Source organism: Tamandua tetradactyla, chromosome 6, assembly GCF_023851605.1.
Source record: "Tamandua tetradactyla isolate mTamTet1 chromosome 6, mTamTet1.pri, whole genome shotgun sequence".
NCBI classification, from domain to species: Eukaryota; Metazoa; Chordata; class Mammalia; order Pilosa; family Myrmecophagidae; genus Tamandua; species Tamandua tetradactyla.
In genome coordinates, this window is record NC_135332.1 from 42,731,189 (window position 1) to 42,747,104 (window position 15,916).

Consider the following 15,916-nt stretch of genomic DNA (forward strand, 5'->3'; position numbering starts at 1 on the left):
GAATGAAGGAGGAGAATCTGTAGTGGAACTTCATGAAGCAAGAGGCCTGGAGAGGAAGCTAGTAGACGTTGCCATGTTCTCCACGTGACTTTCCAGTTGAGAGAGAAACCCTGAACTTCATCAGCCTTTCTTGAGTGAAGATAACCTCCTGTTGGTGCCTTAATTTGAACATTTTTATAGACTTGTTTTAATTGGGACATTTTAATGGCCTTCAAACTGCAAACTAGCAACTTAATAAATTTCCCCTTTTAAAAGCCACTCTGCTGTTGGTATATCACATTTTGGCAGTTAGCAAACTAGAACAAGTGTCAACTGAGATGATCATGTGATTTTTCCCTTTTGATTTGTTAATGTATTGTATTATACTGATTGATTTTCTTGTACTGAACCACCCTTGCATGCCTGGAATAAACCTCACTTGGTAATGATGTATAATTCTTTTAATGTGGCATTGGATTCAAATTGTAAATATTTTTTGAAAATTTTTACATCTATATTCATTATGGATATTGGCCTGGTGGTTTTCCTTTCTTGTAGTATATTTATTCAGTTTTGGTATTAGAGCGATGTTAGCTTCATAAAGTGAGTTAGGTAGTGTGCCAAGTGAAACTGTTGTGTACGTTAGAAAAGCCATGTTCTTTTATCCTTATTCAATATTGCTGGATATAGTCTTTTTTTATTGTTTCCATGGATATATGATCTACCCAATTATGGGATGTACCTTTTGAATTGGCAGTTTCCATGGGGATGTGACTCCACCCATGAAGGATGGGCTACTTACTAGAGTCCTTTGAGAAGGAACCATTTTTGGCAAAAGCTTTAGAGCACACTTCCAGAGACCTTTGGAGATGCAGAAGGAAACCTTGGGAACCCTTACAAAATGACAAGCCAATAGAGAAAACTAGTAGATAGCACCATATACCCTCCCAGCTGACAAAGGTGCCAGAATCCAAAGACCCCAGCAGACACCAGCCATGTGACTTTCAGAAGACAGAGGTGTTCCAGAAGGTATCAGCCTTTCTTGAGTGAAGGTAACCTCACTCAACTCTTGTTGGTACCATAATTGGGACATTTCCACAGTCTTAGAACTGTAAACTTGCAACTTAATAAATTCTCCTTTTAAAAGCTGTTTCATTCCTGGTATTTTCCATTCTGGGAGATTAACCAACTAAAACAGATTTTGGCACCAGAAAATTGGGGTGCTGCTGTACCAAACATACTGGAACAGCTCTTTGAAGGGATAAGGAGAAGATTTTGGAAGAATTGTGAGGTGGTTTATAGAGAAGGCCTAGAGTGTTTTGAAGAAACTGTTGGTAGAAGTGTAGAATCAAGATATCTCTGAAGAGGCTTTAGACAGAAATGACAAAAGAATCATTGCAAACTGGAAGGAAGGCAACTCTTGTTTTATAAAGTTCTTTGATGTACAAAAGTGTTTAATTTTGAGGAGTTCCTATTTATTTATTCAATGCTCATGCTTTGGGTATAAGATCCAGGAAACACCTCCTAGTATAAGATTTGTAAGATAGTTCCCTACATTTTCTTCTGCAAGTTTTATTGTCTTAGATCTAATGTTTAGGTCTTTGATCCATTTTGACTTAATTTTTGTATAGGGTGTGAGATATGGATCCTCTTTCATTCTTTTCCATGTGGATATCCAGTTCTCCAGGCACCATTTATTGAGGAGACTGTTCTATCTCAGGTGAGTTGGCTTAACAGCCTTATCAAAGATTAATTATCCATAGATGAAAAGGTCTACATCTGAACAAACTATTCAATTCCATTAGTCAGTATGTCTACCTTTATACTAGTACCATGCTGTTTTGACCATTGTAGCTTCATAATACACCTTAAAGTCAGGTAGTGTGGGACCTGCAACTTCATTATTCTTTCTCAGGATATTTTTAGCTATTCAGGGCACTCTGCCCTTCCAGATAAATTTGATTATTGGTTTTTCTATTTCTAAAAAGTGAGTTTTTTCGGATTTTAATTGGTATTGCATTGAATCTATACATCAATTTAGGTAGAATTGACATCTTAACTATATTTAGTCTTCCAATCCATGAACATGTTATGCCCTGCCATTTATTTAGGTCTTCTGTGGTTTCTTTTAGCACATTCTTGTAGTTTTATTTGTATAGGTCTTTTGTATCCTTAGTTATGTTTATTTCTAAATATTTTATTCTTTTGGTTGCAATTGTGAATGGAATTTTTTTCTTGATTTCCCCCTCAGATTGTTCATTACTAGTGTATAGAAACACTACAGATTTTTGAGTGTTGATCTTTTAACCTGTCCCTTTGCTGTAGCCGTTTATTAGCTCTAGCAGTTTTGCTGAGGATTTTGGGGGGGTTTTCAATATATATATATCATATCATCTGCAAACAGTGAGAGTTTTACTTCTTCCTTTCCAATTTTGAGGCCTTGTATTTCTTTTTCTTGTCCAATTGCTCCGGCTAGAACTTTCAACACAATGTTGAATAACAATGGTGATAGTTGACATCCTTGTCTTGTTCCTGATCTTAGGGGGAAATTTTTCAGCTTTTCCCCATGGACGATGATGTTAGCTGTGGGTTTCTCTTATATTCCCTTTATCATGTCGAGGAAGTTTCATTCTATTCCTATCCTCTGAAGTGTTTTCAACAAGATAGGATGCTATATTTTGTCAAATGCCTTTTTTCTGCATCAATTGGGATGATCATGTGGTTTTTCTGCTTTGATTTGTTGATATGGTGTAGTACATTAATTGATTTTCTTATGTTGAACCATCCTTGCATACCTGGGATGAATCCTAGTTGGTTATACTGTATAATTCTTTTAATGTAGTGCTGGATTTGATTTCAAGAATTCTGTTGAGGACTTTTGCATCTATATTCATTAGACAGATTGGTCCATAGTTTTCTTTTCTTGTAATATCTTAGTCTGGCTTTGGTATGAGGGTGATGTTGGCTTCACAGAATGAGTTAGGTAAGCTTCCCTCCTCTTCAACTTTTTTGAAGAGTTTGACCAGGATTGGTACTAATTCTTTCTGGAATGTTTGGTAGAAGTCACATGTGAAGCCATCTGGTCCTGGACTTTTCTTTTGGGGGAGCTTCTTAATGACTGATTCAATTTCTTTACTTTTGAATGGTTTGTTGAAGTCATCGATATCTTCTCGAGTCAAAGTTGGTTGTTCATGCCTTTCTAGGAAGTTATCCATTTCATCTACATTGTCTAGTTTATTAGCATAAAGTTGTTCATAGTATCCTCTCATTACCTCTTTTATTACTGTGGGGTCAGTGGTTATGTCTCCTCTTCCATTTCTGATTTTATTTATTTGCATATTCTCTCTTCTTCTTTTTGTCAGCCTCACTAAGGGTCCATCAATCCTACTGTTTTTCTCATAGAACCAACTTATGGTTTTGTTGATTTTCTCGATTGTTTTCATGTTCTCAATTTCATATATTTCTGCTCTGATCTTCATTATTTCTTTCTTTTTGCTTGTTTGGGGTTAGTTTGCTGTTCTTTCTCTAGTTCTTCAAAGTGGACTATTAATTCCTCCATTTTTGCTTTTTCTTCTTTTTTGATATAGGCATTTAGGGCAATAAATCTCCCTCTTAGCACTGCCTTTGCTACATCCCATAAATTTTGATATGTTGTGTTTTCATTTTCATTTGCTTCGAGATATTTATTGATTTCTTTTGTAATTTCTTCCTGACCCACTGGTTGATTAAGAATGTATTGTTGAGCCTCTGTATGTCTGTAATTTTTCTGGCACTCTACCTATTATTGATTTCCATCTTCATTCCTTTATGATCTGAGAAATTGTTTTGTATGATTGCAATCTTTTTAAATTTATTGAGACTTGCTTTGTGGCCCAGCAAATGGTCTGTCCTTTAGAATGATCCATGAGCACTTGAGAAAAAGGTGTATCTTACTGTTGTGAAGTGTAATGTTCTATAAATATGTTAAATTTAGTTCATTTATTGTATTACTCAAATTCTCTGTTTCTTTATTGATCCTGTCTAGATGTTCTGTCCATTGACAAGAGAGGGGAATTGAAGTCTCCAACTATTATGGTAGATGTGTCTATTTCTATTTTCAGTGTTTGCCTCATGTATTTTGGAGCATTCTGGCTTTGCATAAATATTTATGATTGTTCTGTCTTCTTGTTGAATTGTTCCTTTTATTCATATATAGTGTCCTTCACTTTCTCTTTTAATTGTTTTACATTTGAGTCTAATTTATTAGATATTAGTATAGTTGCTCCTGCTCTTTTCTGATTGTTATGTGCATGAAATATGTTTTCCTAGCCTTTCACTTTCAATCTATGTTTATCCTTGGGTCTATGATGCATTTCCTGTAGACAGCATATAGATGGGTCCTGTTTTTTAATTCACTCTGACAGTCTATGTCTTTTGATTGGGGAGTTTAATACATTAACATTTAGTGTTATTTCTGTAAGGGCAGTACTTTCTTCTACCATTTTGCCTTTTGGATTTTCTATGTCATATCTAATTTTTCTTCTTTTTACCTTTACTGACAGTCTTTATTTCTACACTATTCTCCACGCTTTCCTCTTTTGTCTTTTCCTAAGTGTCCCTAGTGCTCCCTTTAGTATTTCTTGCAGATCCAGTTTCTGTCACAAATTCTCTCAGTAATTTTTTTGCCTGAAAATGTTTTGATTTCCCCCTCATTTTTGAAGGACAGTTTTACTGGATGTAGAATTCTTGGTTGGCAAGTTCTTTCTTTTAGTATCTTAAATTTATCTTTTCTAGTTTGCTAGCTGCCAGAATGCAACACACCAGAGATGGACTGGCTTTTAATAAAAGGGGATTTATTTTGTTAGTTCTTCAGATGAAAGGCAGTTAACTTTCAACTGAGGTTCTTTCTTACATGGGAAGGCACAGGATGGTCTCTGCTGGCCTTTTGGGTTCCAACAACTTTCCTTGGGGTGATTTCTTTCTGCATCTCCAAAGGCCTGGCTGAGCTGCAAGTGCTGAGATGAAGCATGCTGAGCTGCTTTGGCTATGCTATGTTGGGCTCTCTCATTTACATGTCAGCCAATTAAGTCAAACACCATTCATTGCAGCAGGCATGCCTCCTAGCCGACTGCAGATGTAATCAAGAACAGATGAGGTTCACATGCTATCAGCTCATGTCCACAGCAATATAACTAGGCATCTTCACCTGGCCAAGTTGACAACTGAATCTAACTACCACAATATCATACTGCTGTCTTCTCACCTCCATGGTTTCTACTGAGAAATCTATACATAATCTTATTGGGCTTCCCTTGTATGTGATGAACTGCTTTTCCCTTGCTGCCTTCAAGATTCTCTCTTTCTCTTTGACATCTGACATTCTGATTAGTAAGTGTCTTGGAGTACATCTATTTGGATCTATCATATTTGGGCTACACTGCACTTCATGGATCTGTAATTTTAAATCTCTCATAAGAGTTGGGAAATTTTCAGTGATAATTTCATCCATTAGTTTTTCTCCTCCTTTTTCCTTCTGTTCTCCTTCTGGGACACCCACAACACATATATTCATGTGCTTCATGTTGTCATTCAATTCCCTGAGTCCCTGCTCAGATTTTTCCATTCTTTTCCCTATATTTTCTTTTGCTTGTTGGATTTCAGATGTCCCATCCTCCAGTTCATTAATCCTCCCTTCTGCCTCTTGAAAGTTAACATTGTAGCTTTCCATAGTTGTTTTCATCTCTTCTACTGTGCCTTTCATTCCCATAAGTTCTGTCATTTGTTTTTTCAGACTTTTGATTTCTTCTTTTTGTTCGTTCATTGCCTTGTTTACATCCTCCCTCAATTCACTGATTTGTTCTTGATGAGGTTTTCCATGTTTGTTCAAACATTCTGAATTGTTTCAACTCCTGTATCTCATTTGAACTGTTGGTTTGCTCCTTTGACTGGGTCACATCTTCAATTTTCCTACTATGACTTGTTATTTTTTGATGGCATCTAGGTATTTAATTTTCTTAATTAGTTTATTCGGTAGATTGTTTTTCTTTTCTTACCTAGGATTTTCTTTCTGGATGACTTTGTTGTCTATCTGTTCTTTGACATTCAGTTCAGCTTATTCTAGACCTCTAGCTTAGGTTTGGTTTAACAAATCAGAATTTTTCAGTTCTCGTTTTCTTGTTTCTTTCCCTGCCTATATGGTGCCTTTCTGCCCTCCCCCCCCCCACCCCCCACTTAGGAGTGTCTACTTGGGTTTTATAGACCCCAGTCAGATTTTCCCAGACAAAACTGGCCTCCTGTCAGGAGGAAAGAATCACCTCTGTTAGTTTTCCCTGAAGGTGAGACCCAGCAGGTTGAAAGACTTTCCTATGAAGCCTTTGGACTCTGTGTTTGTCCTATCCTGCCAGGTATGTGGCACTTGTCTGCCTGCAGATCTCCCCAGCATAAGGTGATGTGGTACCTTTAACTTCAGATTCTTCCTGCTGGGAGAATGTTTGAGACAGAGGAGAGGTTATAGACTAGATTTAATCACTTCAGTTTTCCAGATCCTGGGGTCTGAATTCCTTGAAGGAAGGATTCCACTCCTGTCCTGGGGAAGGCATGGCCTCCAGACAAACTCTCAAGTAAGCTTAATTCTGCCTATTACTGGGACAGTTGGAGCCTGAGAAGCCCTGCAGGGTTCCGGGTGGGCTCAAAGCCGGTCCAGCTTGTCCAGACTGGAGTACGCTGTGTGTCCAATCACTGATGTGGCTCCAGCACTTGCTCTATACTGTTCCTGGCTATTTACTAGCTCTTCTGGAGGATGAACTAAATCCCACTCCTCACTAAGCTGTCATCTTGGCTCCCTAAAGGAGAATTTTGCCTTTCACAGACTTTGGTGATGTTTGATACTATTTCTGACTTCGTATTGTATTTGTATTATTACTGAAATGGTTTAAGTATTTATGATATTGTGATGGGATGAATGTATTTTGTATATGGAAAGAACATGCCTTTGGGGGGTCCAGAGTGTGGAATGTGCTAGTTAGAAACTGTTGTTCAGAAAAGCCATGTCCTTTAATCCTTTCTTAATATTGTTGAGTGGGATATTTTTTATTGTTTCCATGGAAATACGACCCACCCAATTGTGGGTGGGACCTTTTGATTAGGTGGTTTCTGTGGAGATGTCTCTCTACCCATTCAAAGTGAGGTTGCTTACTAGAGCCCTTTAAGAGGGAAACATTTTTGAAAAAGCTTTATAGCCCACACCATCAGAGACTTTTGCAGATGCAGAAAGAAAATACCCCTGGGGAAGCCATTGAAGAAGATCAGAGAGAAAGCTGGTAGATGTTACCATGTGCCTTCCCAGCTGACAGAGGTGTCCAGAAGCCAAAGACCACAGCAGATGCCAGCCACATGCCTTCACAGCTGACAGAGGCAATCTGAATAACATCAGCCTTTCTTGAGTGAAAGTAACCTCTTGCTGGTACCTTAATTTGGACATTTTTATGGCTTTAGAACTATAAACTTGCAACTTAATAAATTCCCTTTTTAAAAGCCATTCTGTTACTGGTATATTTAACACACTAAAACAAGTGATGTTTCTTTTTCCTCAATTTTTTCGAAGAGTGTGAGCAGGTTAGTTCTTTTTGGAATGTTTGATAAAGTGCCCCTGTGAAGCCATCTGGCCCTGGACTTTTCTTCGTGAGAATGTTTTTGATGACTGATTAAATCTCGTTACTTGAGACTGGTTTCTTGAAGTCTGCTATTTCTTCTTGAATTACCATAGATTTTTCACGTTTCTAGGAAATACTCCATTTCATTTACGTTCTCTAATTTGTTGGCATATAGTTGTTCATAGTATAGTGCCATGTAACTCGCTGATTAACACTATAAATATAAATAAATCTTCACATGAACTACTTCAAAGGCTTGTCTCTTGTAAAAACAAAAGTCAATAATAGAGGGGTATAGGGGGAAACCTATTATTGTGTGCTATGACCTATATTTAACAGGAAGACATTACCAATACCACAGCAATACTAGGGATAAATAATTGGGAGGAAGGGACAAGAGTCACAGGGAGGTTTGGATTTTCTTTTTGGTGAGTTTGGTGTGTTTATCTGTTATTTTTCTCTTTGGAGCATTGAACATTGTCTAAAATTGAGTGATGATGATTATACAACTAAGTGAGGACACTGTGAGACACGGACTGTTTATTATGGGCATTATACATGATGCCCAATGGATGGATGTGGATGAAGGGTACAATGATTGAGAAGCAGAAATGCAAACTGTGGTATATACATGCAACAATATTGTGTGGCTACAGAAAGGAAGAAGTTGTGAGGCATGCAACAAGGTGAATGAACCTTGAGGACATTATGTGGTACAAAATAAGCCAGAATCAAAAGGACAAGTAGAAAATACTTATAAGAAAATTGGCACTCTTAAGCTTTCTATTCTAGTTTGCAAGCTGCTGGAATGAAATATACCTGAAACAGAGCAGCTTTTAAAAAGGGAAATTTATTAAGTTGCACATTTACAGTTCTAAGGCTGTGAAAATGACCGAATTAAGGCAAGGCTATGGAAATGTCCTAATTAAGGCATCTACAGAATGATACCTTGGTTCAAGAAGGCCAGTGAGTTCAAGGTTTTTCTCTCAGCTGGAAAGGCACATGCCGATGTCTGCTAGCTTTCTCTCCACAAATCTTCAATGGTTTCCCCGGGGCTCTGTGGGTTCTGGTGGCTCTCGTGGCTCTCTAGCTTTTTCCAAAATGGTTCCCTCTTAAAGGGCTCCAGTAAGCAACCCCACCTTGAATGGGCAGAGTCACCTTTCCATGGAAACAATAAAAAAGATTCCAACCAGCAGTACCGAATGAGGATTCGGTTTAAATGAATGAGGATTTAAGGACATGGCTTTTCTGGATTACACGCAGATTGAAACCAGCACAATTTCCAACCTGGGAAATGCCTGATAATTTCTCAAACGTTGGGGGTTCCCAAGTTAATAGGCCCAGCCCCTGATCTTGAGGCTTGCTCTTATGAAACTTATTTCTGCAGTGGAGAAACTAAGCCTACCTATACTTATGTCTAAGAGTTACTTCCAGAGAACCTCTTTTGTTGCTCAGATGTGGCCTCTGACTCTCTAAGCCCAACTCTGCAAGTAAAATCATTACCCTCCTCTCTAGGTGGGACATGACATGCAGGGGTGTGAGTCTCCCTTGCAACATGGGATATGACTCCCAGGGCTGAGTCTTACTCTGGCACCATGGGACTGACAATGCTTTTACTGACCAAAAGGGGGGAAATAAATGTAACAAAATAAGGTATTGGTGGCTAAGAGAGTTCAAATAGAGTCAAGAGGCTATCCTGGAGGTACTCTTATGCAAGCTTCAACTAGAGATTGCTAATTGCCATGGTTTGCCAAACCCCAACTAACATCATTCCTTGTTAACCATAAAGAACACCCAAGGCTCTATCTGAAATTCTACAAAAGTTTCACACACTAAGTTTAAATTTCAGAAATCTAAAACCTTTAGATGATTCCTAGGCCAGATAAGTCCTGAAATCCAGATGGGCCAATCTCTCCAAGAACATCAACCAGTTCTATCCCCCTATCCCATATGAAAAAATTAGAATGGGCATAACCCAAATATCTCTAAAGATTGGGAAGAGGATCAAAGGAGAGGAAGAAGTATAACACAGAAGTTAGGATTTAACAAATGAGTAGGACTACTGAATCATTATATTCGTATTTCTTTTTGTCCTCCAATATCTTGGAGCAGCTAGATGGAAAAACCTGAAATTGTGGAATTGTAACCCATACCAAACACTGAAATCTGTTTCATAACTACTTGTTTAAATGTATTTTGAAATCTATTGCTTTTTAGCATGTATGTTCCATTTCACAATTTAAAAAAAGTTATAAAAAAAACTAACTAAAACATGTCAAAGAAAAAATGGCCAAGAATACTTGATATATATTTTTAAAAACAAACAATATGTCATATTATAAAAGTAAAGCAGGCAAACCAGCATAATGTTGGTGAAGGGCTTTATTTTATTTTTCCTTTTTAAACAGAATTTCTGAACATACACCAAAGCACAGAGAAGTGTATAATGATCCACCTAGATGACCATCACTCAACTTCAATAATTACTAACACATTGCAAATTGCATTTCATCTATTTCTTTGTTTCTTCAGAATATTTTAAAACAAATTCCACGTATCACATATAGATACATCTGTAGGACTTTGGAATATAAAGACTTGAAAATAAAACACAATGCAATGATCATGCTCTGCAATATTATTAATAATTAATATCGTACACTAGTTCATGCTCAATTTTCTCCAATTATCTCAAAATTTATCTTCTATGCTTTGTTTAAATCAGAGTCCAAATGAGGTCCACACAATTATTGATATACCTCTTAATCTCTTATAATTTATATAACCATTCCTCTATTTTCTCATGTCATTTATTTCTTTTTTACCTAACCTATCATCCCCCACTGCTAGATTATTTGAAAGCAAATCTTAGACATCTGGAAATATGTTTGTATGTATCACCGTGCAATAAGGATTTTAAAACATGAACCCTAAGGAGAAAATGATTACTGCATTATTTTAAAAGTAACAGTATTTTCTCAAAATCAAATGTTCAAATTTCTCCACTTGTCTGAAGGTACCTTTTTATACTTGCTTTTATACTTGGTTTATGTGAATTAGGATTTAAATGAAGCACACACATTGTGTTTGGACGATATTTATGAAAAGTCCTATATTAATATAACAGTTTCCATCTTTGTAACCCTTCAACACCACTTCTTTTCCCCATGACAAATATTTGTGAAGAAATCACCTTTTTAAGACAAAACTTTGCACACTTAAAGCTGGCTAATTACTCCCTCACATGGTATTGTTTAGCCTGTTCCTCTATTCCTGGATATTCCTTTACAGTGGTAATTATATCTAGAGGTTCCATTAGATTTAGGTTTAATTTAAGGTGCTGGGCAAGAATACTTAAATGATATTGTGTACATCCAACCTATAGCATTGTATTGGAAAGCAAATAATATATCACTGTTTATTTAACCTGAGGAATATTAGGATTCATCAGTGGTTTCAGCTGTTAGCCTATTTCATATGTTAATTAGACCCCCATTGATTTTTCATGTAATGGTTTTAGCAAACACCAATTATTACTGGCTAGGACAATTATTCCATTAGGGTAGCATAAGTAGTAATTTTAAATTCTAACTTTTTCTGTGCTGGAATTCCTCAGTAAAACAAAAGTTTTCCCTATCAACTACTGGTTATCTTTTTGAATTCATTATCTTATTGAATTATTTTCAGAATAATGAATACATGGATTTCTAGATAATAAGATGTTTAGTTCCTCTGTAGTAATTCTTTTTTATTGAAATTTAAGATAAACAGTATTTTAGACTGTTGAAAAAGGACGGACTAGTCAAAAACTAATGTTGGGTTAATGGACTATCTTCCTTAGAATACAGTACATCCAGTGGTGTACTGGTAAATCTTTAACAACAGGCTCAGGGAAACAAAAGTGCATTTGGGATTTTAAAATATTGAGATAATATTACAATGTCTGCCCTGTGATAATTAAGAGTAGTAAATATATGTGAAGAATGCATCATGGTAGCTAATGCAGTAGCTCAGTAAATTATATGCATACATGCATATGTGTATATGATTGGTATATGTGTGGATGTGTGCAGTAGCATGCAGGTAAATATTTAAAATATCTTTCTGAGAAAAAAAACACACTCCAATTTCTACAATATAAATATTCCTACCATGTATGATTTCCCACTACCAACATCAGGTCACCAAATGCAGAGTTAGGGAATAATGTGCATAATTGGTTCTCATTAGCCAATGTAAAACAGCTCCAGCATATGTATTAACTACATTTTCTAGCTTCAAGAGATTGTTGGTTTAACATCTATAGACATCCCCAAGTGAACAAATACCACCAAAAACTTCTATTATAATTCTGACCCCAGTCAGATATACTCAGCCAATCCCACACTGGAATAATTCTATCTTTACATACGTTCCACAGAAACCACAAAAGACACTATTCATTCCTGCTTGCTCTCTCTGCTTTGTGATTGACCATGGTTTTCCCCAGGTGGCCGTATGTGGCATGTTGCTCTCTCCCCAGGGAACTATGAGTATAACAAATCTTTCAAACTCTTCCTCTCTCCAACTCCGTTTGGACTCAAAATACTTCACACAATGTAATATGCCCAAACACATACCACTGGGTATACTAATATGTCAAATGTAAAACTCAATTATTTTTGTGTATATGTGAGTATATGAATGTATGCAGGCAAATATATATAGAAAGAGAATTAAAACGTCGAGAGAAAGAACAGCAAATGAAAGACGCAGTTTTCTCTGGAGCAAAAACTACTATGAGAGTGGGAAGAGCTGGACAAACAGAACTTTTCTTATATCAAGATTGCCTGAAATTTTTAACAAGAAGGTATTAACCAACTGCTTGTATATTTATTAGCTGAAAAATGGTAGGAACATTTTTCTTAGATATCTGACCAACTCATCACAAAGAACAATATTTTCTCAATAATATTAAGAGTCAATGTTATATAAATGACCAGGTACATTACATGTCACATTACACGAAGAGAAGGCCTTTTTTAAAAAGTACACAACTTATTTTGAATGTGACTTTGGTTACTAAAGCTAGAGCAATATTATTACACACACGCACACATACACATATACACAACTTACTTTGGCTTCAGTTTCACCCCTGTGAAGAGTGTACAGATGATGGACAGCACTCTGTGATGAGGACCAAGGATGAGTTAGAATTTGGAAGACATGAAAGTCATGGCCAAGAGTGTCTGTGGTAACTAAAAGCATTCCTGGAAGACAAAAAACAAAGTGTACTTTGGAATTTGTTGTTTTGTACATATTTAATTTTTTACATACACATAAAGGGTAAAAAAGAAAAATGATTATGCATGTGGATGAAATCTTTTCACCAACTACACATAATGCTTTAAAATATTAACAATGGGGAAAATTTGCCCAAACATAAGAAACTTTCCAAAAATAAAGAACTAAAATAAAATGCTTTTCACGTGCAAACAAAACCTTAATGCAACAACAGTATGCCAGCACTGAGAGAATACTACATGTACAAGTATTATGATACATGGCTCTCCAAGAGACTGTCTATTTTAAATCAGAAAATTGTGGAATCAGCAATAATAAACAAAATAAAGCAGAAGGGTTTGACAATAATAATTACTAAATGCACAGGTTTATGTATAGGCAACATTCTAAGTATTTTTCATATATTAACTCACAACGAAAAAAACAGAGGCACAAAGAGTTTAAGAAATTCACCCACTGACAGCTAGGAAGAGGCAAGGCAGGTAAAATCAGGTAATGTCAATTCAAAGTCCAAGCAACCATCTCCTCTCAACTGGGCCAGTGAAAAAGTGTTTTGAATTTTTACTTTGGTGGAGAAATATTTCATTAAATAGAGATAGTTCTCCAACTCCCATCATCTTTACTAGAACTCATAAGTTTCCTTCCATTGCATGGAATATTTGCAAATCTCAGAAATTATACAGATTCTAATAGGGAGTCACTTGGTTTATATGGAAAAAGACATATTCAATCCCTCATGGAGATGAGGAACAGAGACTCAAAAATATACTGAAAACTATTTATTGGAAAAAAAATTATATCTTTCCCTTCTCTTTAAAATGTACAGGGAGTAAGCTTTAGGCTGTTTATTAGCCAAACAAGCTTGTTGTTTTAAGATCAATTCACTAAATGTTTATACCAAAGAAGAGGCATACTTTGCTTGTACAGTCTGGCTTTATCTATGAATGTAAAAAGACTGCTAAAAACATATTTGATGATCATTTTTATTTATTGTCAATTAATACTGCCTTGCTTATCAAATTAATATCATAGATCATCTCATTTCCAGAATTGGAGGCTGCTTAAAAAATATTAATTTGAAAATCAGATCCCGTGGACAGTGTTTAAAAGAGATAGCACAATCCACAAAAGTACAAATAATTTAAATTTATCGGGTTTGGAGCTTATTTTTTTCAAGTTTAAAAGCACATACACATAAAAGGAAAGTTTCATATAGAGTAAATTTGACTTGAGAACTATTGATGTAGCATCAGAATGCTAAACCAGACTTTGGCCTGGCCATAAACTAAATCCACACCCCAAATGAGGTGCCAAGCCACAAAAAGCATTTGCGTCATCTTGGAATACAAGGAAAAGAAGGACTGCTAATTATAGGGCCTGAAACTGCAAGCCTAGATTGATTAGCTGTTTAGGCACTGCTGCATGTTTATCTGGAAGCGTGCTCTCTCTCACTTTGGGCCTCAAGTTTGATAGATGAGCACCAGCTTATAGGGTGGTGATTGAAGCTGCTGATGGTACATGGTGTCCTCCAAAATCTGAGGTAGCTGAAGACTGAACATTAAGGCTTTTGCGGCCTCAAAAGAACATAAGTCTTTTCAACTGGGCATCATCTGGTTAGCCAAAAAGGCAAAATTAAAGACCAGCAAAACTCCACTGGGCATATGCTATAAAATCTTGGAAACTTAAGTAGGTTTGACCTTTTTTCTATATTCTATTTATAACACCTATCTAATTTTATGGTTATCACATGCACATACGAACTGAAAGAACAATGACTAGCTATTATTCACCAGTAAACTAAGAGACATGAAGACTGATATGCTGAGTCAAAGTGAAATCATTATAGGAATTCAGATGTATCATTCATAAAATAACTGCACGCTTTGATTTAATTCTAGTGAATTTTCAAACAATTCTTCTGAATTTAATATATTCCCATCAATACTTGAATAGAAGTAATGTATAAATTTAATTACTGTAAAAACTTACTTCTAGGCTTACATACCATAGGCTGTTTTTCCATGTGAAAACATCTAAAATTAACAACTGGTTTTCAAACTCAGACCCTACCATATTAACAGAACTATAAGGGGATACTATGAACAATGGTATTAGATAACCTAGATGAAATGGACAAATTCTTAAAAACACACAAACTACCTACACTGACTCAAGAAGAAATAGAAAATTTCAGCAAACCAATTACTAGTAAAGAGATTGAATCAGTAATCAAAAATCTTCCACCAGGGCGGGCCACGATGGCTCAGCAGGCAGAGTTCTCACCTGTCATGTCAGAGATCCGGGTTCAATTCCCAGTGCTTGCCCATGCAAAAAAAAAAAAAAAATCTCCCACCAAAGAAGGAACCCAGACCAGATGGCTTCACAGGGGAATTCTACCAAACATTCCAAGAAGACTTTAGCTCCAATTCTGCTCAAACTTTTCCAGAAAATTGAAGAGGGGTACTCTGCTTAACTCATTCTATGAGGCCAACATCATCCTCATACCAAAACCAGATAAGAAAAGAAAAGAAAACTATAGGCCAATATCCTTTATGCATATAGAGGCAAAAACCCTCAAGAAAATATCAGCAAACTGAATCTAACAGCATATAAAAAATGAGACACAGTGATTGAGCTGGTTTGAAGCTACTATGTACCTCAGAAAACCCATATGTTGGGCGGGCCACAGTGGCTCAGCAGGCAAGAATGCTTGCCTGCGATGCCAGAGGACCCGAGTTCGATTCCTGGTGCCTGCTCGTGTAAAAAAAAAAAGAAAAGAAAACCCATATGTTAATCTTGATTCAATCTTGTGGGGGCAGCCATTTCCTTTAATCCTGATTCAATAATGCAAGGAGGAAACTTTTTATTAGATTATCTCCAAGGCAATGTGACATGCTCAACTGTAAGTGTGGCCTTTTGAAAAGATGGAGGTGTGACTCCACCCATTCCTGGTGGGTCTTGACTAGTTACTGGAGTCCCCAAGAGGAAATACTTTGAAGAGAGTTCAGAGCAGGCCAATG

At 36.4% G+C, this 15,916-nt stretch overlaps 1 protein-coding gene across 20 annotated transcripts in view; it reads right to left on the reverse strand.

The window, feature by feature from the left end:
- BCAS3 (BCAS3 microtubule associated cell migration factor) overlaps positions 1-15,916 on the reverse strand; it is a 726,008-nt gene that overhangs the window by 452,374 nt on the left and 257,718 nt on the right. For all 20 annotated transcript variants that reach the window (XR_013177676.1, XM_077165018.1, XM_077165019.1 and 17 more), the window contains one exon: positions 12,729-12,862. Coding sequence is in view for 19 of the 20 variants with exons in the window: in XM_077165018.1 (XP_077021133.1) it covers positions 12,729-12,862 (134 nt within the window). In the remaining variant the exon portion in view is untranslated. The remainder of the gene's footprint in view (positions 1-12,728; positions 12,863-15,916) is intronic.